This window comes from Sus scrofa, chromosome 2 (genome assembly GCF_054392235.1).
Source record: "Sus scrofa isolate SSC_HxYL_T2T_F1_AM1 chromosome 2, Sscrofa_HxYL_maternal_Yorkshire_Landrace_v2.0, whole genome shotgun sequence".
NCBI lineage: Eukaryota > Metazoa > Chordata > Mammalia > Artiodactyla > Suidae > Sus > Sus scrofa.
This window is the reverse complement of record NC_139384.1, coordinates 130755852-130782573: the sequence shown is the minus strand read 5'-3', so window position 1 is coordinate 130782573 and position 26722 is coordinate 130755852. Positions and strand designations below refer to the sequence as shown.

Below are 26722 nucleotides of genomic sequence, written 5' to 3'. Positions count from 1 at the left end.
ATAGAAAGCAATGTGAGATAAGAGCTTTTTCTAAATCCTTCTCACAGGGGAGAAGGATATTTTTTAATTCAATGTAGTCTGCTTAATAAGGTTAGCTTTTAGAAACATTCTCATTATAAACCTGTGTCACCAAGAAAGCAATACCTGCTGAGAAAATCAATTTATGAATGTATAAGAGGTCACACTTACAGTCTCTCCATAATGGCATGTGTAGGGATACATAATTAAATCTTTAAAATAAAAGATTCAGAGTAATTTTACATTTTCCTAAAGTAGAGAAGTTTCCACTATTTCCAGTATAATGCACAAAGATTTATTTTCTTAGGCAATATATATACATATAGAATTTGCCAAAGGACACAAGATGACACCACCAATTTAAGAGTCCACTTCATTAGAAACATTCTATATACCAGTCAACAATAAGAGCACTGATGGTTATACCTCAAATTTCTACCTTTTTCCTTTGGAAAGAAAATGCTGTAGAATATGAATATGCTCAAATAGGTTCATTAATCAAATCAGCAAAATTTAAACAGTCTGTCATTTGGAGGCCCTCCAGGAGATCCTAAATTTTATTCCCCATTTTTAAGCTGGCAGTGCCCAATTTACAAAGTTGCATTCTAAAAACTCCAGTTTTTTGCACCTTAGAACAAATTTGCAAATATAATAAAATTATAAATGGTGATAAATGGTGACTGAATTACCAAGCAATTTAGTAGAAGGAATCCAAGTCATTCCTGACTTTCATCTTAAACAGAGAAATCTCTAAAACTCAAAAAATAATAAAGTTCCAGTACCAAATGGCCAAAAATAAATAACACCTTGGCATTAAGAACAATCTTCAATTTCCAGTATTTTATATATGCAATGTTCTTTATTACATCCAGTAGATAACTCAACAAGAACATAATTTGAGAAAGAGCCTGCTGCTTTCAGGATACTGATTCCCAATTTTATGTAAATTACATTAAGTTGATGAAAGATACCAGTAAGATACCAGTAGAATCAGACTATCAGCCCATTTTCTATCCATTTTTAAATAACAATGGCAAAATGATAATAAAGATTGGCCTGTGCAAATAAAAACAAAAAAAAAACAACAAAAACAGAGGCTTTCCCACTGTGGTATGGTGGGTTAAGAATCTGACTGCAGCAGCTCGGGTCACTGCAGACACAGAGGTTTGATCCCCGGCCCGGCACAATGGGTTAAAGGATCTGGCATTGCCTTAGGTGCAGTGTAGGTCAAGTTGCAGCTCACATTCAGTCCCTAGCCTGGGAACTTTCATATTCAGCAGGCACTGACAAAAAATTAAAAAAAAAAAAAAAAAAGTGTTACCTTAAATTAACTGAGATGGAAAAATTACAGGAAGAGTTTCAAAAGGAATAAACCAAAAGTGATTTCCTTTTTCAGTGTTAAGTCTGAGAGGCCTATTAGACATCCAATGAAATTATCAAGTAGGCTAGAGAAAATAATTTTTTATTAGAAAATAGTTTTTTTGGGAGTTCCCATTGTGGCTCAGCAATAACCAACCCAACTAGTATCCATGAGGATGCAGGTTTGATGTCTGGCCTCGCTCAGTGACTTAAGGATCCAGTGTTGCTGTGAGCTGTAGTGTCGCAGACGCTGCTCGGACATTGCTGTAGCTGAGGTGCAGGCTGGGAGCCATAGCTCCAATTACATCCCTAGCTTGGGAACTTCCAACTTAGAGTGAGTATGGCTCTAAAACACAAACAAACAAACAAACAAAAAAGTTTTTAAACCTGGAAGCCTAGATGTAATTGCCAGGGAAGTACAAAAGAAAAAAGGACCAGGGACTGAGTTCTGGCACAATACAACATTTTAGAGGGTCTGGAAATGAGGAGAAAGCAGCAAATATGACTGAATGAATGAAAGAAGCAGCCAGAAAGGAGAAAAACCAGAGGAACTGACTTCTATACTGTCTTAGATGCTGGGGACATAAAAATCAACAAACTTATAATTTCTGCCCCAAAAGCTCCAAGTCCAGTGATGAAGACAAACATGTACAAAAAAATTCTGATATTACATGCAGAAAATCTTAAATAATCTGTAAAAAAAAAAAAAAAAAAAAAAAAAAAAAAGCTACCAAAGCTAATGGCTGAGTTTAGGAAGATTATGGCACAAATGGTTAATATGAAATAGTCTTCAATATACCAGAAACAACTGGAAAATATCAAAAATGCAATTCCATTTACAGTAGCAACCAAAATCATACAAACACAGTGTTTTAGTCTGTTCTAACAAAATACCACAGACTGCATAGCTTACTAATAACAAACATTTACTTCTCAAAGTTATGGAGACTGGAAGCCTGCGATAAGGGTACCAGCATCATGGTGTGAGGGACCTCTCCTGGGCTGGAGACTTCTTATATCTTCACATGACAGAAGGAAGCAAGAGAGCTCCCTTGATCCTCTTTTATAAGAAGCACTAATCCCATTCATTAGTATTCTTCCCTTATTACCTAATCATCTCCCAAAGGCTTCACCTCCTAATACCATCACCTTGTAGATTCGTTTCCACACACAAATTTTAAAAAGACACAAACATTCGGTCGATCGCATAAGGATAATTTTTTTTTTTTTATTTTCCCACTGTACAGCAAGGGGGTCAGGTTATCCTTACATGTATACATTACAATTACATTTTTCCCCCATCCTTTCTTCTGTTGCAACGTGAGTATCTAGACATAGTTCTCAATGCTATTCAGCAGGATCTCCTTATAAATCTATTCTAGGTTGTGTCTGATAAGCCCAAGCTCCCGATCCCTCCCACTCCCTGCCCCTCCCAGCAGGCAGCCACAAGTCTATTTTCCAAGTCCATGATTTTCTTTTCTGAGGAGATGTTCATTTGTGCTGGATATTAGATTCCAGTTATGAGTGATATCATATGGTATTTGTCTTTGTCTTTCTGGCTCATTTCACTCAGTATGAGATTCTCTAGTTCCATCCATGTTGCTGCAAATGGCATTATGTCATCCTTTTTTATGGCTGAGTAGTATTCCATTGTGTATATATACCACCTCTTCCGAATCCAATCTTCTGTCGATGGACATTTGGGTTGTTTCCATGTCCTGGCTATTGTGAATAGGGCTGCAATGAACATGCGGGTGCACGTGTCTCTTTTAAGTAGAGTTTTGTCCGGATAGATGCCCAAGAGTGGGATTGTGGGGTCATATGGAAGTTCTATGTATAGATTTCTAAGGTATCTCCAAACTGTTCTCCATAGTGGCTGTACCAGTTTACATTCCCACCAACAGTGCAGGAGGGTTCCCTTTTCTCCACAGCCCCTCCAGCACTTGTTATTTGTCGATTTATTAATGATGGCCATTCTGACTGGTATGAGGTGGTATCTCATGGTAGTTTTGATTTGCATTTCTCTTATAATCAGCGATGTTGAGCATTTTTTCATGTGTTTGTTGGCCATCTGTATATCTTCTTTGGAGAAATGTCTATTCAGGTCTTTTGCCCATTTTTCCATTGATTGATTGGCTTTTTTGCTGTTGGGTTGTATAAGTTGTTTATATATTCTAGAGATTAAGCCCTTGTCAGTTGCATCATTTGAAACTATTTTCTCCCATTCTGTAAGTTGTCTTTTTGTTTTCTTTTGGGTTTCCTTTGCTGTGCAAAAGCTTTTCAGTTTGATGAGGTCCCATGGGTTTATTTTTGCTCTAATTTCTATTGCTTTGGGAGACTGACCTGAGAAAATATTCATAATGTTGATGTCAGAGAGTGTTTTGCCTAGGTTTTCTTCTAGGAGTTTGATGGTGTCCTGTCATATATTTAAGTCTTTCAGCCATTTTGAGTTTATTTTTGTGCATGGTGTAAGAGTGTGTTCTAGTTTCATTGCTTTGCATGCAGCTGTCCAGGTTTCCCAGCAATGCTTGCTGAATAGACTTTCCTTTTCCCATTTGATGTTCTTGCCTCCCTTGTCAAAGATTAATTGACCATAGGTGTCAGGGTTTATTTCCGGATTCTCTATTCTGTTCCATTGGTCTGTCTGTCTGTTTTGATACCAGTACCACACTGTTTTGATGACTGTGGATTTGTAGTATTTCTTGAAGTCTGGGAGAGTTATGCCTCCTGCTTGGTTTTTGTTTCTCAGAATTGCTTTGGCGATTCTGGGTCTTTTGTGGTTCCATATAAATGTTTGGATTGTTTGTTCTAGTTCTGTGAACAATGTCATGGGTAATTTGATAGGGATTGCATTGCATCTGTAGATTGCTTTGGGTAGGATGGCCATTTTTACAATATTGATTTTCCCAATCCAGGAACATGGAATATCTTTCCATTTCTTTACATCTTCTTTGATTTCTTTGATTAAAGTTTTATAGTTCTCGGCATATAGGTCCTTTACCTCCTTGGTCAGGTGTATTCCGAGGTATTTGATTTTGTGAGGTGCAATTTTAAAAGGTATCGTATTTTTGTATTCCTTTTCTAATGTTTCATTGTTGGTATACAGAAATGCAACTGACTTCTGAATGTTAATCTTATATCCTGCTACTTTGCTGAATTTATTAATCAGTTCAAGGAGTTTTGGGGTTGAGTCCTTAGGGTTTTCTATGTATAGTATCATGTCATCTGCATACAGTGACAGTTTGATCTCTTCTCTTCCTATATGGATGCCTTTTATTTCTTTTGTTTGTCTAATTGCTGTGGCTAAGACTTCCAAAACTATGTTGAAGAGCAGTGGTGAGAGTGGGCATCCCTGTCTTGTTCCAGATTTGAGTGAGAAGGCTTTCAGTTTTTCCCCATTGAGTATTATATTTGCTGTGGGTTTATCATAAATGGCTTTGATTATATTCAGGAATGTTCCCTCTATACCCACTTTGGCGAGGGTCTTGATCATGAATGGATGTTGGACTTTGTCAAATGCTTTTTCTGCGTCTATTGAGATGATCATATGATTTTTGACTTTTTTTTTGTTAATGTGGTGTATGATGCTGATTGATTTGCATATGTTGAACCATCCGCATAAGGATAATTTTTTAAAAATTTGTGCAAATCCTAGTCACTGAAAAACTACAAACATTAATAGAACAAATTAAAGAAAATATTAATAGAGAGATATATACCATGTTCATGAATTTAAAGATTCAATATCATTATGACGTCAGTTCTTTCAAAAGTGATCTAAAGACTTAAAGTAATTCAGTTAAATCCCCAGGAGACATTCTTTATGGAAACTGACAGGCTGATACTAAAATTTAAATAGAAATGCAAATGACCTCAAAGAGCCAAGGCAATTTTTTTAAAGAGCTGGAGGAGCTACACTACCCTAAATTAAAGACTTACTACAAAACTACAGCAATAAAGACAATGTGACATTGGCAAGGGACAGACATAAAAACCCATCAATTCACTTCTGACAAAGGTACCAAGGTAAATGATGCTGGAACAAGTAGATATCTACATGAAAATAAAATAAACAACAATCCCTACCTAACACCAAACAGAAAAATGAACTCAAAATGGATCACAGACCTAAAGAAAAGTGCTAAAACTATCAAACTTCTAGAAGAAAACAGGAAAGAAAATCTTTGTGATATGGCAATAGGCACAGATTTTAGGTAGAGCCATTAAAGTATGAACCATAAAAGGAAAAAATTAAACTGGACTTCATCAAAGTTAAAAATTCTGTTCTTCAAAAGTCATCATTAAGAAAAAGGCAAGCCATTGACTAATAAAATATTTATAATACATACCTGACAAAGGACTTGTATCCAAACTATATCAAGAACTCTTACAAAAATAAGACAGCTCAATACAAAAATTGGCAAAAATATGAACAGATAATTCACAAAAGAAGATAAAAAGTGGCCAATAAACACACAAAAATATGTTCAATATCCTCATGTTCGATATCCTTACACTGATGAGAATGGATAAAATTTAAAAGAATGGCAAAACCAAGTGTTGGCAACGATATGAAGAAATTGCTGGTTGGAATGTAAAACTGTATAACCACTTGGGAAAACTGCTTGGCACTTTCTTATAAAGTTAAATATACACCAACCCTACAACCCAGTCAATCCATTCCTAGGAAATTACTCAAGAGAAATGAAAATATATGTCCACACAAAGACATGTAAGTGAATGTTAGGAGATTAATTCAAAACAGTCCCAAAATGGAAATAGCCCAAATATCTATCAACGAGTGAATGAATGAACAAACTGTGATACATCCATATGATAGGATACCACCCTGCAATAAAAAAAGAATCGACCCACAATAAAAGAGAACATAATAATATGTGCAACAACATGGATGAACATCAGTTCCCATCGTGGCTCAGTGGTTAACGAATCCGACTAGGAACCATGAGGATGCAGTTCAATCCCTGGCCTAGCTTAGCGGGTTAAGGATCTGGCATTGCTGTGAGCTGTGGTGGAAGTCGCAGATGTGGCTGGGATCCCGCGTTGCTGTGGCTGTGGTGTAGGCCAGCAGCTACAGCTCCGATTCAACCCCTAGCCTGGGAACCTCCATATGCCAAGGAAGCGGCTCAAGAAATGGCAAAAAAAAAAAAACCACAATCTGCAGTGACAGAATCCAGATCAGTGGTTTCCTGGGGCCAGGGTTAATGAAGGAAGAAACTGCTAAGGTGCATGAGGAAACTTTTGAGAGGGATGAAAATGCTCTGTGTCTTTATTATAATAGTGAGCTCATGGATATACATTTATCAAAATTCATCAAACTGTAGAACATCAGACTACACTAGGTAAACCATATTTCAATAGCATCATTTTTTAAAAGATACAATATACCAAATGCTGTAACAGAGGAATGTGTAGGTGCAATGGAAAAATACCTTCAGCTACCCACTACCAGTGACCCTCCTTGCCATCCTCTAGTCACGGAGCAAGAACAAGAGACAATAAGCTTCAAAGCATCAAGCCATACTACTGTAACTTGCCTCCCAGAGGAAGAATTCTATACTGTGACATCTGTAAGTATAAAATGTCTGGGTCTCAGAGATGACTGATAGAGTGTTCACATTACATAGATGTGAATATATTACCACATTTCATGTAGATGCAAATACTCTTCTTGAATACTGGAGTTATCCTACACCTAGGTGATTGCCTACCTCCACAAAGCTACTCATTAAATCCCCAGACGTAACAAAAATCCAAAAGGGACTGAAGCAATGCCCTTCTTTACTGTTGCTGCTACACCAAATCAAAACAAGAGGTATAAATGCTTTATTACAAATATCACAACTGAGGGATACTCTCTAACCTAAGCCGTCAAGTTTAGATGCCACAAAAGTCAACCTAGTGTCACTGCCAGGGTAGCATGAAACTTAAAGTACCCTCCTTGGCCCACAGACTTGGCCTAACTGGTCTTCATATCCAAGTTACAGGGTATGAGGGAAAACCTCAATGAATCATCCTTCAGGCTGTGTGCCACCTCCGCATGCCATGAATAAATTAAGACAACAGCACAAGTCTGAGGACACCGAAATGTCATTCAACTAATGCTCTCACAATTGGCAATACTCTGAAAAAGTACATCAACTCTATTTAGCAAGCACACATCTTTGAATACTATGACGTAAGAGTCATTTTGCTAACAGCACAGTTCTTTGGCATTAGTAAAATCTTTATTCAATTTGTTAATGGTTCTGGTTTTAGCCAATTATTTATAAAGCAGAGAATATATATCTGTTTCAAATTAGACTGATTAAGGGTCTCTTACATCTAAAGTTCTTTAAATTGATTGCTGCATCAACAACCAATGACATCACCTTTTTTTTTGTTTCCTGGAGAATTTCCATTTCGGGCTAAAGCAATACTTATTATACACTGTCCCACTTTCAAAGAGGAAAAATGTAAATGATTAAATCTAGTCTTCCAGCAAAACTCAAGAGTCATGAAATAAATGAACCACAAATGGCTTAAGGTACTATCAAAATGAAAACACAAAAGAACACTACAAAATACAAAATATAATCCATACCCTCCACTCTTTATGGTTCTTTCCTCCACCATGAACACAAATACCCCTCTTTACAAGAAAACCTTATAAACTGAACTTCAAAATAGCAAAATTTGTAAAGCAAGGATATTGTGCATTTATTTATTCAACAACTATTTTTTGATAGCCCACTATTACTCAAGGGCCATTTGAAGTAGTAAAAATACAGCAGTGAGCCAAACAGACAAAAATTCCTATCCCTGAGGAGCTCATAGTTTAGTCATAGAGACAGGTAACTTAAAAAAAAAAAAAAAAAAAAAAAGGCAGAAAATATAGTATGCCAAGTAAGAGTAAGTATTATCAGAAAAAACGAGGTACGAAAGTACCATACAGATAGAAGCACTTTTCGTTATGATGATTAGCACAAGGCTCACTGATAAACATGACATTTCAGCAAAGAGCTGAAGAAGATAAGGAAGCCAACCACAGGAACACCCAAAAGCTGTTGCAGTAAAGACACGAGAGTTATCCAGAGTGAGCCAGGTGGAAGTCAGTGAGATAGTAGGCCAAGATGGGTTATTGATCGTGTAGGGCCTCAAAGGCAACTTTGGCTTCTGCTATAAGCAACATGGAAAGAAGGTGGCAGATTTGGAGCAGAGAAGGGATAGAGTGAGACTTACAATTTAAAAAAAGCACTTTGAGTGTTCCTAATCTGACAATGGTAGGAAGTAGTTTATACCACATCAACTTCTTTTCAAATAAAAAGTATAATCTCTAAAATATTTTTTAAATGATTTGAAGGCATTGGAGAATAAAAAGCAGGGAGAAATTAAAGGGGATTCGACTCATAAAAGAAGGAGCCACCCAAGGTGATGGATTCACATTTATATGACTTTTTTCCATTGATATGACTTTTTCCAATCTGTGCAGCATGGGGTGGCTAAAACTCAGATAGAAAGTTTCATATTTTACTTAAAAGGTCAGCAATCCCATTCCTAGATATTTACTCAAATAAAATGAAAACATATGTCCACAAAAAGACTTGTATACAAATGTTTATAGCAGTCTTATTCCTAACAGCCAGAACTGGAAACAACCCAAAAGTCCATCGAAAGGAGCATGGACAAACAAATTGTGTTATTTTCATACAAGGGAATATTACTCAGCAAGAAAAGAATTTCAGATACAAGTAACAACATGAATGAATCAAAAAAAAAAAAACCACTATGGTGAAGATATAAGACAGACATATTTACTTGAGTTCATTTATATTAAGCACAAGACAGAAAAAAAAAACCGTAGGGATAGAAAGTGGAGGGTGAAAGTGGAGGGAACCAAAACTGGGTGCCTTTCAGGTGATGAAAATTTTCCCTGTTAAGGATAATTATTAAATGTGTATATGCAATTTCTGAAATTCATCAAACTGAACACTTCAAATCTCTGAAATTTTCGGTAAATTATATTCAAAAAAATAGTAAATAAATACAGTAGCATTTAAACCTCACAAACATATACATTCAGTCAATTCCAGAACATGGAAAAGCTATGGCTTTCACTTGATTCATAACATGCCAAGAAGTAAAGTAACAAATGAGGTAGAAATGAAACTGGTATATGGATATAATTTCACAAAATACCTTTCCTATAAATGCAGATGATAATTTTAAGAAGCAATTAAATCTTGAAAAAGTGCTAAGTTATGTGTTACACAATGTACTTCAAGATTTAGCTATACGAAGTATGCTTTTTCTGTTCTCCTTATAATAAAACCATTCATCTATACTTAAGAGTTCCAAGAGAAATGAACAGGAATATTAAACAAAATATTAAAACAAAAAGAAGTTTTAAAAAACTTCTGTTTAAAAAACAGGAAGTTTTAAAAATGTCAAATCCAGAGTTCTTATTGTGGGCTGAAGGTTAAGAACCTGACACAGCGTCCGCGATGATGCGGGTTCAATCCCTGGCCTCGCTCAGTGGGTTAAGGATCTGGCATAGCTGCGAGCTGGCCAGACCCCTAGCCTGGGAACCTCCACATGCTGCAGGTACGGCCCTAAAAAGCAAAAAAAAAAAAAAAAAAAAAAAAAAAAAAAGACATGATTGTTGATTGTTTTCCTAAGTTTTAGGAAAAAAGAGAGATACATAAATAATACTTGACATGTAAGATTTTACACTTTGTATAGCAGGGATATACATAGAGGATGTCTAGCCAGAATTTTAGCAGTAAAATTAAACACAGTATTCAAGTTCTCTTGGAAGATATATTCATAATTTAATAAATGTTGTAACCGCACATGTATTGTAACAAAAATCAAACAGAAAACCCTGTTAGGACACTACTAACTCTATCAACACTGACAAAAGAAGGGAGAATACAAATTCTAACAAGCAGTGGTAACATTTCAGTCTCAAGTCTCCAAAGAGGTTAAGATAAAGTGGATTTTTTAAAAAGTGAGTTGGGGGAGTTCCCCTCATGGTGCAGTAGAAACGAAGGTGACTAGGAAACATGAGGTGGCGGGTTCGTATTCCTGGCCTTGCTCAGTGGGTTAAGGATCTGGCGTTGCTGTGAGCTGTGGTGTCGGTCACAGACACGGCTCAAATCTGGTGATGCTGTGGTATAGGCTGGTGGCTAGAGCTCCAATTAGACCCCTAGCGTGGGAACCTCTATATGCCATGGGTGCAGCCCTAAAAAAAGGGAAAAAAAAAAAAGTGAGTTGGAATAAAATTTTTAAATTCTTTCAATCATATCCTGTAAAAAGTTATCAGATTAATTTTCAATCTGTCTCTCACTTATGAGATTTAAAGAATAGAAGATGAAAAGAGGTGTTTTTAAAAACAATTAAAAATAAGTTCTTTCTGATTTTTTTTTTTTTTTTTTTGCCTTTTCTAGGGCCGCTCCCGTGGCACATGGAGGTTCCCAGGCTAGGGGTCCAATCGGAGCTGTAGTCACCGGCCTACAACAGAGCCACAGCAACGTGGAATCCGAGCCGCATTTGCAAGCTACACCACAGCTCATGGCAACGCCGGATCCTTAACCCACTGAGCAAGGCCAGGGACTGAACCCACAACTTCACGGTTCCTAGTCGGATTCGTTAACCACTGCGCCACGACGGGAACTCCCTTTTAAATTCTTATTTAATTAAATCTGACTCTGTAAATTTAGAATTATTTCCACAGATGTTCCACCGCAAGTATCACACAAAGAGTTGATGTGAAGCCCTAAATTACTATAAAACACTCTCATACTGTAAAAACAATCTCACTATGTAATAAGTCACTGCCATATATTTTTCTTATAATTTAAATGACATGATCTATTTTCATCCATGGCTATTTTAGTCACTGCATCCTAAATAGCTATCAGGACAAAAAAGGAAGATAACATGACAGTTGCCAGAGGTACCATGACATAAAAGGAACAAGGCTTAATTAAGAGACAGACCAATCTGACTCCCATCTCGGCTTTACCATGGACTATTTGGGTTAAGGTGGTAAAGTTACACTTTCTAAAGTTTTATTTCCTTCCTTTTCAAAGACATTTAACACACACACAACTATGAAAACCACCCTGCATAATGCCTAACAACTGAAAAATTTCTCTGCTAACACCAAGGTGGTAATATAGCATAATGGCTAAGGAGTATACCTACTTGTGTCAAATCCCAACTCTGTCACTTACTTAGCTGCAATGACCATGGACCAATTTTTTTAATCTAAGCCTCAATTTAATTTCAAACATAAACTAGAACTACTAATGGTTTTTTACAAGATATAGTGCACTTAGTAGAATATTTGGCCCACAATAAATACAGGAAATGTTTGCTATTGCTACATTATCTTAATTAAACATTTAAGGCATTAAAATAAAGTATTAGCTATCCTCTCATATACTCTATATATGGCAAAAGGTAATTTTCTACATTCTCAAGGGACCAGAGTACAATTAATCATGTCCTTCCAACTAATGTTTGAGTATTTTATATGACAACTGATTAAATTACTTCTTAAACAAAAGTTAAAGTAATGCAACAAATATAGGGAAACTATTAATTTTAAAAAAAGTAACAAACTATCATCCAAAAGACACCAGAAAAATGACTAACTTTTCGAAGTGGAAAAGACATATTTTTAACAACACAAATAGGAAGGTCCCTTGTGGCACAGTGGGTTAAAGACCCAGATTTACTGCAGCTGTGTTGCAGGCTGCAACTGAGGCATAGGTGTGATCCCTGGCCTGGGAATTTCTACATGCCCTGGGTGTGGCCAAAAAAAAAAAATAATAATAATAATAATAATACAACTATACTGTACCTATATAAATGCAAATTAAAAAATAGAAAAAAATACAAAATGGGCCAATATTCAAAATCAAGTAGAGTTTTTTTTAAATGAAGGTGGCTGGAAAAAATTTCAGTGACAAAAAAAAAAAAACAGAAAAGTTAAAATCTGTACAGGATATAGGAAAAAGCAGAAATTTAAATGATGAAAAATGAAGCACTGATGTGGAGGACACCTGAGAGTTCTTAGAATGTAGCTTTCAAAAAACAAAGAAACAAAAAGGAGAGAAATAAAAATATACGGACATTTTCTAAAAATTCACAGCTAGCATCTTCCTTAATGATGAGAGACTGAATGCTTTCTCTCTAAAATTAAGAAGAAAGCAAGATGTTCAGATTCACGAACCTGATCAACATCATATTAGAAGTCCTAGAAAGCAATGAGGCGAGAGAAACAAAACATGAACATACTGAAAAGGGAGAAATAAAACTGTCTCTCTCCGTTGACAACCTGACTGCCTACCAAAAGGGTCACAAGGAAAACAACAAAGAGAACTGCTGTTAACTAATTAGTGAGTTTACCTAGGTCTCAAATACAATGTCAACACAGAAAATCAATTGTGTGTTTACAGACTACAAATAAACAATTGGAAAGCAAAATTTAAAAAACAGTACTATTTACAACTCCAGAAAAGAAAGACAGACAGACTTAGGCAAAATAGTCAAGAATGCTGAAATAAAAGAGTGTGCAAACAAAGTATGCACAGAATCTGTATGGTCGAAAATGAAAAACACTGATATAAGAAATCAAAGAGGACCTAAATAAATGGAAATATACTCAATATGGTTTAGAAGTCAATTCTCTATAAAGTGATCTGTAAACACCATCTCAATCAAAATAACAAAGGATTTTTTGAAGATATAAAAAACCTGGTTTTCAAATTAAATGAAAAGATAAAGAAATTAGAATAGCCAAAACAATTATTAAAAAGAACAAAGTCAGTAGATTAACAAGGCCTGATTTTAAGACTTACTATAGTGCTACAGTGATTAAGGTAGCATGATATTGGCAGAAAGACAAAAAATAAATCAGTGGAAGCGAAAAGAGAGTCCCGAAAAGGAAAAATGAAAATATCAAATGACATAAGGGCTAAGACAATTCAACAACAAAAGGATGTTATCAATAATTATGCTGGAACAAATGAACATCCAGCATAAAGAAAAAAAGAACTTGAACCTGCATCTTATGCCTTACACAAAATTAACTCAAAATGCATCTTAGACCTAAATGTAGAACATAAATCTATAAAACACTTAGAGGAAAACAAAACAGAAAATCTTTGTAACGTTGCATTAGACTACAAATTCTTAGATACAAAACCAAAAGCAGGATGAATAAAAGAAAAAAATGATAAACTTAGATTTAAAAGCGTTTACTTTGCAAAAGACAACTGTTAGAAACTGAAAAGGAAAGATACAGACTAGGAGAAAGAATCTGCAAATCACATATCTGGCAAAGGATTCAAAGACTCATAACACTCTACAGAAAGAAAACAAATGCCCTCCACACATTTTAACAACCACAAAAAAAAAAAAAAAACCCAATGCATTTCTATATATTGGGATTCATACCTATCACTGTCCTTTAGACTTATATAATTATAATTCTTATATGTCATAATGTGGAAATACAGTTAGGCAAAATATCTGAATAAACACTTCAACAAAGAAGATATACGGATGGCAAGTAATCACAAAAAAGATCATCATAAATTATTATTAGGGAAATGTAAATTAGATACACCAGATAGCACTACAAACCTAACAGAACTGCTTTAATCCTTCACAAAGATGTACAGAAAATAGAAGACGATGGAGAAACACCTGCCAACTCATTTGTGAGGTCAGTATTAACCTGATAGCACCAAAGACGGCACAGGAAAATTACAGACCAACATCCTTCACAAACACAGAAGGAAAAATCCTTGGGATTATTATCCAATCAAATACAGCAACATATAAAAATGAGTTTTATTCCAGGAATACGAAATTGGTTGAAAATCTGAAAATCAATTATGTAACAACACATTAGTACAAAAAAGGGCAAAATCTGTATATTCATCTTAACCCCCAAAGCACTAAAGAGCTTTGTGACACTACTATTATTTAATATTATTCCAAAGTGTTCATTTTGCTCACTATTTGCTACTCAAAAAATACTGAGTACTTTTTGCACAAGAGTCGTTCTGCTAGGCTCTAATACCAACATACAAACACAAGTACGTGATTCACTAGAAATTTTTAAAAGTCTTTATATATAAAAATACACAGTTAAAAGAATAACCAACTCTGCCCAAGGACTCAGAGAAAAGAAAAAGAATGTCTCATTCCTATTCTTCAGTTACAGAAACATATTTTAAACTGGTAATTAAAATTAAATCACATTGTGGTAGCAAATATGTATGGATATAATTTTACAAAAATATTGTATACTTGCTTTCTATTGCCTGATTCACCACTTTACAAAAATTATCACTTTAAAAACTCTTCAGGTATAATAATGTATGCCATACGCTACTGAAAAATAATCTTTCAGGTAGTATATCCTGTACCTTATGGGGAGCAATAATCCTCTGCCTGAATTTTTCAATTGTTTCTTGACCCATAGAAGACCAAGCACTGACAAATGCTTCTGCTTTATCTTGTCCAAGATGAATGTTCTCCAACTGCTGCTGCAAAACTGCTGGCTTCACGTTGTGATACACTGCCTATTAAAAAGAAAACAAATTACATATAACCTTAATGTTCATACAAAGACCCTGAACTACAATCAAATACAAAATTTGTATTTTAAATGATATAAATAAAAAATTTTCATATTTCTATTGCAGAAATTTTTCTATCATTTCAAAAATAATAATATACATAGCCAAGGGCTGTAACATTTAGAATTAGCCTGAATTATTCAGATTAAACTTTTTCATTTTTGTCTTTGGTTTAAGCAGTGCTAAATTCACTTAACAGAAAAACACCTTTGCTTTGGCTACATAAATAGTATCCTAATTAAAATTTCATTTCCTTATTTCACCTAATTATTTCAAATAAGTATGCAATGCTTTTGTTTCCCAGCTAACAAAATTTTTTCAAGAAACACTTTCTCACAACCACCTTCACCTACCAACTTCCTAGGTAGTATATAATAAAAAACTGAAAACTTTTTCAATAGTGATACTTGTTCTGTTTTTTACATTATTCTGAAACAACTTTCTCATAAACCCCATGCTGCTCTCCCCTATCAGATTATCCTTTTCTCCTAGTGAAGGCCCACCAAGGATAAGAAACAGAGTCATCTGCGATCAGTATAAGGCTGTATGTAATAGATGCTTGGCAGCTTGTCTGTCCTCCTAACACAATTAGGATGCCCAGGAAGTCACAGTCCTAGTTAAATTTTTATTTCAAAACTGTTCTACTTAAACAATGAGAATTTATTAAGAATCTATTTTAAACCCAACAAATGTGCTATGTTTATAGAAGATGCACCAAAAATGTGACCCTGGTCCCCCACAAATTCAAAACCTTGTAAAGCAGACATAACTGACATACATGAAATAATGAAAAGACTAACAATGTGGTCTACTACAATGAACCAAGGATAAATGGAATCCAAATAAGGGAAGACTGCAGGTATAAAGGGTCAAGGCTGCAGTGGGAGATGGGACCTGAAGAGAACTTAACAATGAACTGAATTTAGGTGAAAAGAAGGGATGCAGACAAGCAGCTCAGTGAGAAGAAAGAGTATGACAAAAGGTCCTCTGATGGCTATTTCTTTTCTAAATGTTTTATTTATCATCCTAGATAAATAAATGAATTCCCCAAAAATCACTTCTTAAATTTATTAAATAAAACTTGTTCATCTTTAGAATTCCCTTGTGGCACAGTGGGTTAAGGATCTGGTATTGCCACTACAGAGCTCTGGGTCACTGCTGTGGAGCAGGTTTGATCCCTGGCCCAGGAACTTCCACATGTCACGGATATGGCCAAATAAATAATTTTTTTAAAGTTCATTTTTCCAAATCATTATACCAAATAACAACAAATTTAAATCTTTTCAACTATCTCAAGTCAACAAAGTCTCAGTTTATGTTGCCAAAGACTTCTACTCATGTTACTCAACACTAAGACTCTTTTGTAGATTGCAGTACCATGGAAAAAAATTATACAGTCAAGTATTTTTTACTACACCAAAATTCTTGATTAAAATATATTCACAGCTTTCATCTGCATACTTTAAAAAGTTATAGGTATAACAGCAATGTAAACATGTAGTAAACAAACCATGGTTAGGAAGTTTAGAACAAAAAAAAAAGATACCTGTTCTAAAATGAATGATATTGTTTCAAGAACTAGGTGAAGATCTTGTTTCTCTAGAGAAAACGCAGCTTGAAGTTTTTCTTCCTCTTCTTCACTGAAACTATTCTCAGCCTACAAAACAAAAAGCCATCTATCAGCATACATTCAGGAATTTAAAACTCATACTCAAGAAAAGATTCACTTATTCAAATCAGAATAAGAACTTGGGACAAAAAAGCAAATCCATCACTGAAAGAAAATGATGTGTTTGTAAATTTCAGTGTCTTAAAATCACAGTATGGTTTATTACCTGGATCTTAGCACATATAGTTCATTAAAAAAACAGTATTTTAGGTTCTATGATTTATAGGAGGTAGAAAATACTGTTAATACCATACAAAATGGACACTTAGGAAAAAAACAACACTACAAGGTAAAACCCCAAAATGTTAACAATTAACAGTAATTTCCATCTTTACTCATCCAAAAATATTTACTGAGTATTTATTATGTGCTACATAGACAGACAGTTCACGTCTTCAGGTGTACTATATTCTAGTTTGAAAGACACATAAAAACAATTATTCAGGAGTTCCCGTCATGGCTCAGTGGTTAACAAACCCAACTAGTATCCATGAAGTTGTAGGTTTGATCCCTGGCCTTGCTCAGTGCATTAAGGATCTGGCATTGCCATGAGCTGTGATGTAAGTCACAGACACAGCTTGGATCTGGCGTTGCTGTGGCTGTGGTGTAGGCCGGCAGCTGCAGCTCCGATTTGACCCCTAGCCTGGGAACCCCCATATACCGCAGGTTCGGCCATAAAAAGACAGAAAAAAAATTATTCAAGTAATTTCCATTTTAATGAGTTGCGTAAAAGTATGGGTTATTATTAGAGCATATATAAAGGAGGAAATTAAGTCTTTGATAATTTTACTGTTTCCCAAAACATACATTACACTCATTACTTTTGTAAGCAATATGAAATAAGTTAGCCATCTCACCTCTGGCTAGTCTCTTTTCTTTCATTTCCAAAATAATCTCGATCTAAAGATTAGTTTTTCAAATTAAAAAAATGTACACTATTAGAACTGCGTTTAAATAAAAATACTCTATCCGCACATAAAAAGAACAACCCTCCTGTTGCTGCCTCTCCCTAATAACTATATGGGGAAGTGTGAGAAGTTCCATGAGTCTCTCTGCCTTGCCAGCTTGGGATGAGGTACAACTTTGCAGTTACTCAAAGCGAAGCAACCTTAGACCTCTAAGCTGGCCTATTTCTGGCTTGGGGAGGCTAGTCACTAGAACTTTCAGCGTCTACTATCTGTTTTACGACTGAAGAAAGCAAGAACCCGACTTGACCAAAATGCCAATCACATACTTCAAGAGCAATGTTTTGATTTTAAAGTTCCAGAATTTCTATGACTGCTGTACACCTTGAAATAATGACTTACAGTATCTAATTTTATCACTATGAGGAATACTGTAACAGTATTACTTACGTATAATCACTGAACCACATGGTACATTAAATTCAATGGATATGTACAATTTAACCTCCAAGTTTGTCACCACTCTGATTTCTTTTAATATATACCAAGCAACTCATTTTGACAAAACAAAAATAGTGATGGAGGATGTAGAAAAATAAACTTAAGTATTCCCAATATGTACAAGAAAGTGAGTTTTTTTTTTTTTTTTAAGAGTGAAAAAGGGATATTCTCAAGATCTTCAAGAGCATTATATTAATAAAGTGGCTTGGAGTCAAGTGGGAAAAGGGAACTTTATCTTCCCTGACCCTTTGATACATCAGACATGCACTCTTAAAATAAAGTGGAGGAGTTCCCATTTGTGGCTTAGCAGGTTACAAACCTGACTAGTATCCATGAGGATGTGGGTTCAATCCCTGGCCTCACTCAGTGGGTTAAGGATCTGGCATTGCTGTGAGCTGTGGCGTAGGCCGGTGCCTGCAGCTCTGATTGGACCCCTGGCCTGGGAACCTCCCTATGGCACAGATGTGGCCATAAAAAGCAAAAAAATAAAAATAAAAATAAAATAAAATAAAGTGGAGCTTAAAATATGTAAACAGAACAACAAATGGACAATACAGCTAACAAAGTTCCAAATAGATATTCAACATCTTGCTCCAACCATGAACCTCAGTAGATAAATATTAAATGGAAATCACTCTATTTGCTTCCAAACAGCACCAGTTCAACTTCTTCCTATGTACCAAAAGCAACCCACACACATCTGGGAGTTGAAGAGAAAGTAAAGGAGATATGTTAGTTTTAACCTTCTTGATGGCAGAAAACTAAAGCCCAGGTTTATAAAGTTAGAGAGCAAGTGTCCAAGATACTTAAAATTTTAAATAGAAACCAGATGCTAATTTTTTCTATATATATTTAAAAAGCATGTGCCATAAACTTATATACACCAGCAGAAAGGTAAAACAACACTTGTAGCAAATTAGTGCTATATGGATTGACATAGAAAGATCTCTGATAAAAAAATGGTAAGTGAAAAAGGTAAACAGTAAGGCAATAATGCCACTTATAAAAACACATTTCTATGTATACATGAAGGCATATATGTGTGCACATCTGTATTTATTAATACTTGAAAAAAAGATCTGGAAAGATAAAAATCAAATCAACAACAAAGGCTACCTCTAGAGGGATGTGGTGGTTTTATCATGTCCTCAAATTCTTGGACACTCCTTCTTTCAAAAGATGGAGCCTAAATTCCTCTCCCTCAGAATAGGAGCCAGATGTAATGACTTACTTCTAACAAACAGGATGTAAGGAAAGTGAAGCTATGGGATATCCAAGGCGAGTCACGAAAAGGACAGCACCTTCCTCTCTTGGATCACTCATTCTGGAAGAAGCCAACCTCCGTGTCAAGAGGAAAGGCCTGAGTGACAAGGACCTGAGGCCTCCGCCTAGCCATATTAGAAGGAAATCCTCCAACCCCCATTAAAACATCAGGCAACAGCTGCCCCAAACAAGAGCTGACAGCAACTTCATGAGAATCCCAAGCCAGAACCATCCCACCACGTTACTGCTAAACTCCTGACCTATAGGAAGCATGAGAGAGGATGTTTAATGTTGTCTTAAGCGGCTAAATTTTAGGGTAATTTGCAATTCAGCAATAGGTAACTAAAACCAGAGAGAATTAAGATGAAAGAAGGGGTAAACTGAGGAGGCATTTCAGTTTGTCCATACCATTTAAACAAGCTAAAATAAAAATGTATTCATTAATTAGCGAAATTTAAAGTGTTATTAAAACATTTAATTTAAGCACTCTATTTGAACTTTAGGGGCACAAAAAAGAGCAAAATAAAAAAGCCCATTCTTCCAACTTTTCTTTTTTTTCTTCTCAAGAATTCACTTTCTTAACATGCACAATGGGTGAACTAATCTCAATTTCACATTCTTCACAATAAAATTAAATAAATAAAAATCCTCAATCATTTCTATATTCTGGGGTTAAGACCTGTGATTGTCCTTTATGTTAATATGATGACGCCTCTCTGTCATAGTGAGGAAATACAGTGGTACCATCAAGTGACTATCAAATAAAAGAACTTTTTAAAAATCTTTTAAAAGCAATCTTTCTGAAATGTACAATACCCATTCTGACTTTCATAAACAAAGTATAATGGATTAAACTACTTTCTTGTAATGATCATAATTCTGAGCATCCAAGCTCTCTGCTGTAGTTTTCTAAAGAACTGTTAGAATACACGGATGATTTATCACTTCAGGAAAAATCCCTTGGATTTCTCTCCTTTTGTATTTTTTTGTGTCTGATTTTCGTAATTTTTCCATTTCATCCTATGCTCAGCAGTCAGTTCTTAAAACTGCCTGCACACCCCATCACAGTAGCGCCTTCATCTCCCAGTTTGCTGTTTCTGTTCCATCATGGCCAGGACTCCAGACACCTCATCTCTCAGAACTAGACTTTTTCAGCATAGTTACCTCAATAGGCTTTGTGAGAAGGACTGAAAGCCTCTCCAATGGAGCAAAGCATTGAGGTTTGGGGGTTTTTTTGGTTTTTGTTTTTTTTTTTTTTTAATTTTCATGAGTTGTGACACCTATTTTTGAAACTTAAGAGTCCAAAAATGTTTTGTTTGTTCATTCATTTATTTTGCTTTTTAGGGTCATACTTGCAGTATATGGAAGCTTCCAGCTAGGGGTCAAATCGGAGCTGTAGCTACCAGCCTATGCCACAGCCACAGTAACACGGGATCTGAGCCCTCTCTGCCACCTACAACACAGCTCAGGGCAATGCCAGACCCTTAACCCACTGAGCAGGGGTCGGGGGTTGGGGGGAATCCTCATGGATTATTAGTCTAGTTTGTTTCCGCTGATAACGGGAACTCCCCAAAATGTTTAAGTCCCCATCTGAGGAAATTAATCTGACATCCTTCAGTGTCTGTTTGCCAATGCAGATTCTATGAGCAGGCTGGATGAGACAATTCTCTGTGCAGGACTGTCCTGCAAGACATTTAAAACTCCTGGGCACTAAATGCCACGAGCACTCTCCACACACTGTAACAAACCCCTCAAGATTCCCAGTTATTTCTATATGCTAGGATTGGCCAGGAAGATGGTAGTTTAAAAAGGACTCCCAAACCCAAGCTTTGGCATGGCCATAAACTTAATTTCCCTAAACTTAATTTCCCCAGGTTTATTTCTACTAAGGATTCCAAAGAACCCGTCTGGACAAAAACAGATACCCTCTGCTCATTAGACCATTTTACCAAGATTAAATTTGTCAAGCTGATAACAAGAATAGCAACCAAATCCCTAAATTTCTTCAGCAACCTACTTGCATGATGTTTCCCGCTACTCTCAGAGCTGTGCTTGTCTTCAGGCAAAGGACAACTTGACAGACCAAGACTACACAAAAGGAAGCTGACATACCCTGAGTGTGGCTGCAAACTCTTTAAGAGCCCTTATCACCATAGGAGTCCCTTTGGAAGAACACTGCCTAAACGCTCCAGGGGAAAAACAATGCCTTTTCCTGACTCTGCAGGTAGGTAATCACATAACAGAAGTTTCTGTCTTCAGCTCTCAATGACCACACCTTCTCACCTTCTCTCCCCTACCCCTAATGGAATAATAGCATTCAAACACCTCTGTGTACTGCTTCGGCCATGCTGTCACCATGATATTAACCTATTCTCAAGCCTGGAGGGTCAAAGTCAAACTCCATGTCATGAGTTTCCTGCAGACAATTCATCCTCCCTAAGAATGAAGAACAAAAGATATATACTAGTGGTGGTGGTGGGGCGGGGGTTGTCCCATATTGCCTTGTATGTGTTTAAGAAGGCAGTCCCCAGGAGTTCCCATCGTGGCTCAGTGGTTAACGAATCTGACTAGGAACCATCGGGTTGTGGGTTCGATCCCTGGCCTTGCTCAGTGGGTTAAGGATCCGGCGTTGCTGTGAGCTGTGGTGTAGGTTGCAGACGCAGTTTGGATCCTGAGTTGCTGCACCTGTGGTGTAGGCCGGCAGCTGTAGCTCCGATTGGACCCCTAGCCTGGGAACCTCCATATGCCAAAGGAGTGGCCCTAGAAAAGGCAAAAAGACAAAAAAAAAAAAAAAAAGAAGAAGAAGAAGGCAGTCACCAATTCAGGGAATCAGAGAACTTCTGTATCAAATGCCTGCAACACTCACTTCTAGACTGTTTTATATATCATTTCATACTCTTTCCTGGGGTTTATTGTAATGGGTCAAAGGATGGATTCTGGAAACAGACTGCCTTACTAGCTAGCTATTTGACCTTGGGCAAATTAGTTAACTGGTCTCTCAGTTTTTACAAGGATAAAACAAGGATGACAACAGTACCCACTTCCTAAAGTTGCTTTGAAGATCAGATGAGTTAATACTACAAAGCCATTAGAACAGTACTAGTCACAGAGGGAGCAATGTAAAGAGCAAACACCACCAAATGTTGCCGCTATTAGTACTGTTGTGATTCCTCTGTTTCTTCTTCTACATCACAAATTCCTTGCAGCCAGGATTTTAGGGAATGGATATTCACTTTGTATTCCCCGTGGCAAGGAAAAGAATGAACTCCAAGAACAACTATCAAGTACCAACCATATAAGGTATCAATGTACTAGGTCTGGGAAACACAAAGATGAATATGACATGCTACCTAAAGTGTTCACGCTCAGAGAAAGACTGTGTAATCATGAAACAAACACTTAATACTGCAGTATTAAAGTGAGGTGAGAATGAACCAAGTGTTTTAGAAGCACAGAAGAGAGGATGAACTGCTGAGACCATCAAATGAATTGTCTATTCAACAGAAAAGGAAAGATACTACAGGTAAGAGAAAGAGTCTATACACAGACATAAAGCTGAAAAGGTTCATAGTAGGTTCCAGTAAGAGAGCACAGTCCAGGGAGACTGAAGTACTTGCAAAGTAGAGGAAATAGAGGTTGTACCTATACTTAGAGGTTGTACCTATACTCTAATATTAGTATAAATCAATGTTAAGGAATATGAACTTTTTCCCATGAGCAATGAAAAACCACTGATGGTTTTAACACTGTAAAGATATGATAGACTTTTTTTTTTTTTTTTAGGAGAAAAATATTTAGAAAGATAAATGGAATAGCACCATGAAGAAGTGACAGGAAGTGAAAAGACTAGAGAGGCACAGGTACCAGTCTGAAGGTACCTGCTATAGACCAAGGGAGAAATAATAAGGATCTGAACTAGGACTACGAGGAGAACTTGGATCTGAGAAATAGTTCAGAGGGAGAAAGGGCAGGGCTTTGGGACGGGTCTATGGCCAGGAAAAAGAGACTCTGGTTTCTCATTTAATGGCAATGGCTCCACCAGGGAGAGCAGTTAGTGGGTGCTCCACAAACATGTGCTGAATGGAATTAAATTTTTAAAACCTGATAAAGAAGTTAACTTAGATTGGTGACCAAGCAGTGCATTACTAACCATCAATACATCCAAGATAACAATACCCTTGATATAAAAGTAGAAGAGAAAGAGTAAATCAAAGATTATATACTGGTTGATAGCAAAACCATAGAAATATTTTTAAGAGGAAGAATGGAATCATGGTATCAGAATGTTTCCAAAGCATGTTCCACAGAACATTAGTCCCAAAATATATGTGATGATAAAACAGTTCCATGGTCAAATATATTTGGAAAATTTTGTACATAATATTCACTCTTAAATATCTGTTATAAATACTGCCATAAAATACACTCTGAAAGGTTCCATGATTTAAAAAACTTAATTTTAATAAAAACAGAATTTCCCCAACTTTTGACCACAGACATCAAACTTAGGAAGACCAGTATTCCTAAGCACATGCTGGAAAACAATACCTTGCAAAAAGTTCTTCAGGCAGAAACAGTGAGTTTCAGTGGAATCATGAGAATGTAATATAAGCTATAGAAACACAAACACACAAACCTTCAGGTGAAGTTTTTGAAGAATTCGGGTGAGCAGTCGTGGAAATCTTCCTATGTCTATTTCATTTATCAGCGACACTGCTTTTTTCATGCTAAATAAATTCATAAAACAAAGTTTTAAAATGAGTTTTCCAAGTCGAAACGTAGTTGCTGCAACTAGAGCTGTCTGCAAGTTTTCATTTCAACAATTCTGCCAAAAGGTAAATCTGAAACTTAAAAAAAATTTTTAATAAAAAATTACAAAAAGCCCCACAGATACTGGCCAGCAAAAAAGGCAGGACATTTCCAAAAGATGCCCCTGCCCCAAAGTACTTCTGTTCAAAAGCTGTATTTGGCAAATCTTCCCCTTCTTCTGAGCAAAAGGCAAACTACTAAGGGAAGCCTGCACTCTGTGGGGAATTGTACTTTAGATACCTACTTAAAATGGAACTCTGCTAAGAGTGGGAAAAGGGAAATGACAATTACACCAAAAATAGAAAGAAGACTGGTGTGTGGCAGATAATGGAATAAAAAATAAATACCACATACAATATCAGGTGGGGTCACTAAGTACACAGTTTAAAACCCTGCCTCAACTGTAATAATCAACTTTAAATCATGTGCTAAGAACAATTATACTGCAACATACTGGATACAGTTTACTGATGCAGTGTGTTACCCAAGACATTAGTGTGAGGAGAGCAACTGGCTGTCTGAACTCAAGGAATCAAAGAAGGAAAAACTTTAAGATGACAACTCTCTTCTTGGAAAAGATTCCTGTTCAATCTAGGCACAAAGTAGTTACTTCCCAATTTCAATTATTTGCCTACATATTTCCGCACTTTTCTGCAGCCGCACACCACCTGCACTATTATTTTTCATTAAATGAAGTTATTTTTACTTAAAAAAAATTTTATTTTAATTTGTATCACCACCACAGACAGCCGACCTTACTAATCATGAGTAGAAAAGAACTAAATAAAGCAATTAACAAAAAAAAGAAATAAAAGCAAAAGCATAAACATTATCAAATTCTGCCTAGATACTGTCACCACCCAAAAAGTCCTGGCCTGAGGCCTACTCTATCTTGATTGAAAAGGGATATTAACACGTGTTAGGTATTAAAGAGCATCCAGAACCAATGGGAATCTTTCTCATCATCATAAGGTCTCAAAGAGAAGTGAAGGAAGAAATGGAATCCCTTTCCACGGGATTTCAGTATTACTCCAAGGATGGCCTGGGTGTTGGTGATACCAGCCTCTGGGAAGAGTGACAAGGGCCACACACTGCCGTCCTGACCTCAACTGCCAGGTGCACTGGAAACCCACGCAAGGACCCACCGTGCAGGTGGAGACGCCCACAGTCCCATGCACTCCTGCGGGGCCCGAGCTGGGATTTCGGCAGCCCCGGCCCCGCCCCTCCACGCCGGGCCCCGCCCCCGCGCCCCGGCGACAGACGCAGGTGACATCCTGGCGCCCGCCCAACCCGCGCCACTCCGGGGCGGCTGCCACCGGTGCCCACCCGCCCTGGGACTACCTGGGACTCTCTCGCAGGATCAGCGCAGCAGACGCCGCCATCCTTGAAGCTCCCTCGCCCCGTCGCCGCCGGGTCAGCTGCCAGAGCCCAACCAATGGCGGAGGCGGCGGACGGCAAGCAGGAAGGCCCAAGCCGCGCAGCGGCCGCGCCGCTCTAGTCCGGCGGTCCCAGTGGGGTTAAGGGGCGTCCCCGTCGTCTTCCCCGCCACTCTCTCCATTCAAAGTTAAGTCTGTGCACATATTAATTTATTTATAGACGCACAGTTACCTGTTATATATGTGTACACATACCTGGATATTGGATTTTTTTTTTTTGTATTATGTAGGTAGTGTGTATCAACGGATACACATAATTTTGTTTTCGGTTTCCGCTTTTTTTTTTTTTTTTTTTCAAGAAAATGTTTAAGCACTGCCCGCATTGCCCGGCCTGCGCTGCGTGTCGTCCGGAGGAGCAACGCTCTGGGGGATGGCCAGTTCCAGCCTGGACTCTGTGCCACCAGCCCTTCCTGTATCTTCATCTCTGGAGTTCTGCAGTGCCCCCTTGCGCTCTGTACCGTTATTGGTTCGGTAGTGTTCTCTGAGCGCCTACTGTGTGCCCAGTACTGTGCTGGACCTTTGGGATACAAAAGACCAAAATTCCTGCCCTCCAGGTTTGCTAGCGATTCAAATGGACAAGTATTCTTTGCACCCCTTTTTGGGGTCTGCTATTCAGCTAGCTACCGCATAGCATAGGAGAAGATTTGATGCAGAGACTGTAATTAAGCATCTCACAGGAGAGGAGAGAGACAACATAGGTTCACGAATACCAGGGTCTCTGTTAGAGGAAAAGTTGTAGTGCATTTAGGGGACTCAGACCTGGGAACAGTGATAGGGCTTCCGAGGTAGATCAGGAAAGCTCTCTCTGGCAGGTGACATGAAGAAGCCTTGAATGGGTACAAGTCTGTGTTATGTACACTTAATCTAGTGAGAAATGGGGAGCCATTATGTATTTTCGAGCAAATAAATTTTTTTTTCTTTTTAGAGCCACACTTGCTGCATATGGAAGTTCCCAGGCTAGGGGTCAAATTGGCTGCAGCTGCTGGCCCACACCACAGCCACAACAACGCTGGATCCAAGCTGCTTCTGTAACCTACTGTGACAACACCAGATCCTTAACCCACTGAGTGAGGCCAGGGATCAAACCTGCATTCTCATGGA

At 37.2% G+C, this 26722-nt stretch overlaps 1 protein-coding gene across 24 annotated transcripts in view; it reads right to left on the bottom strand.

Annotated features, from left to right (window-relative positions):
• Positions 1-25596, bottom strand: part of COMMD10 (COMM domain containing 10) — a 236814-nt gene extending 211218 nt beyond the window's left edge. For 23 of the 24 annotated variants that reach the window (XR_014836326.1, XR_014836334.1, XR_014836327.1 and 20 more), the window contains exons 1-4: positions 25527-25596; positions 24013-24103; positions 16585-16695; positions 14826-14981 (exon numbers count right to left, since the gene is read on the bottom strand). Coding sequence is in view for 7 of the 24 variants with exons in the window: in XM_021079259.2 (XP_020934918.2) it covers positions 14826-14981; positions 16585-16695; positions 24013-24103; positions 25527-25567 (399 nt within the window). In the remaining 17 variants the exon portion in view is untranslated. 24 annotated transcript variants of the gene reach the window in all.
• Positions 25597-26722: the final 1126 nt, after the last annotated feature.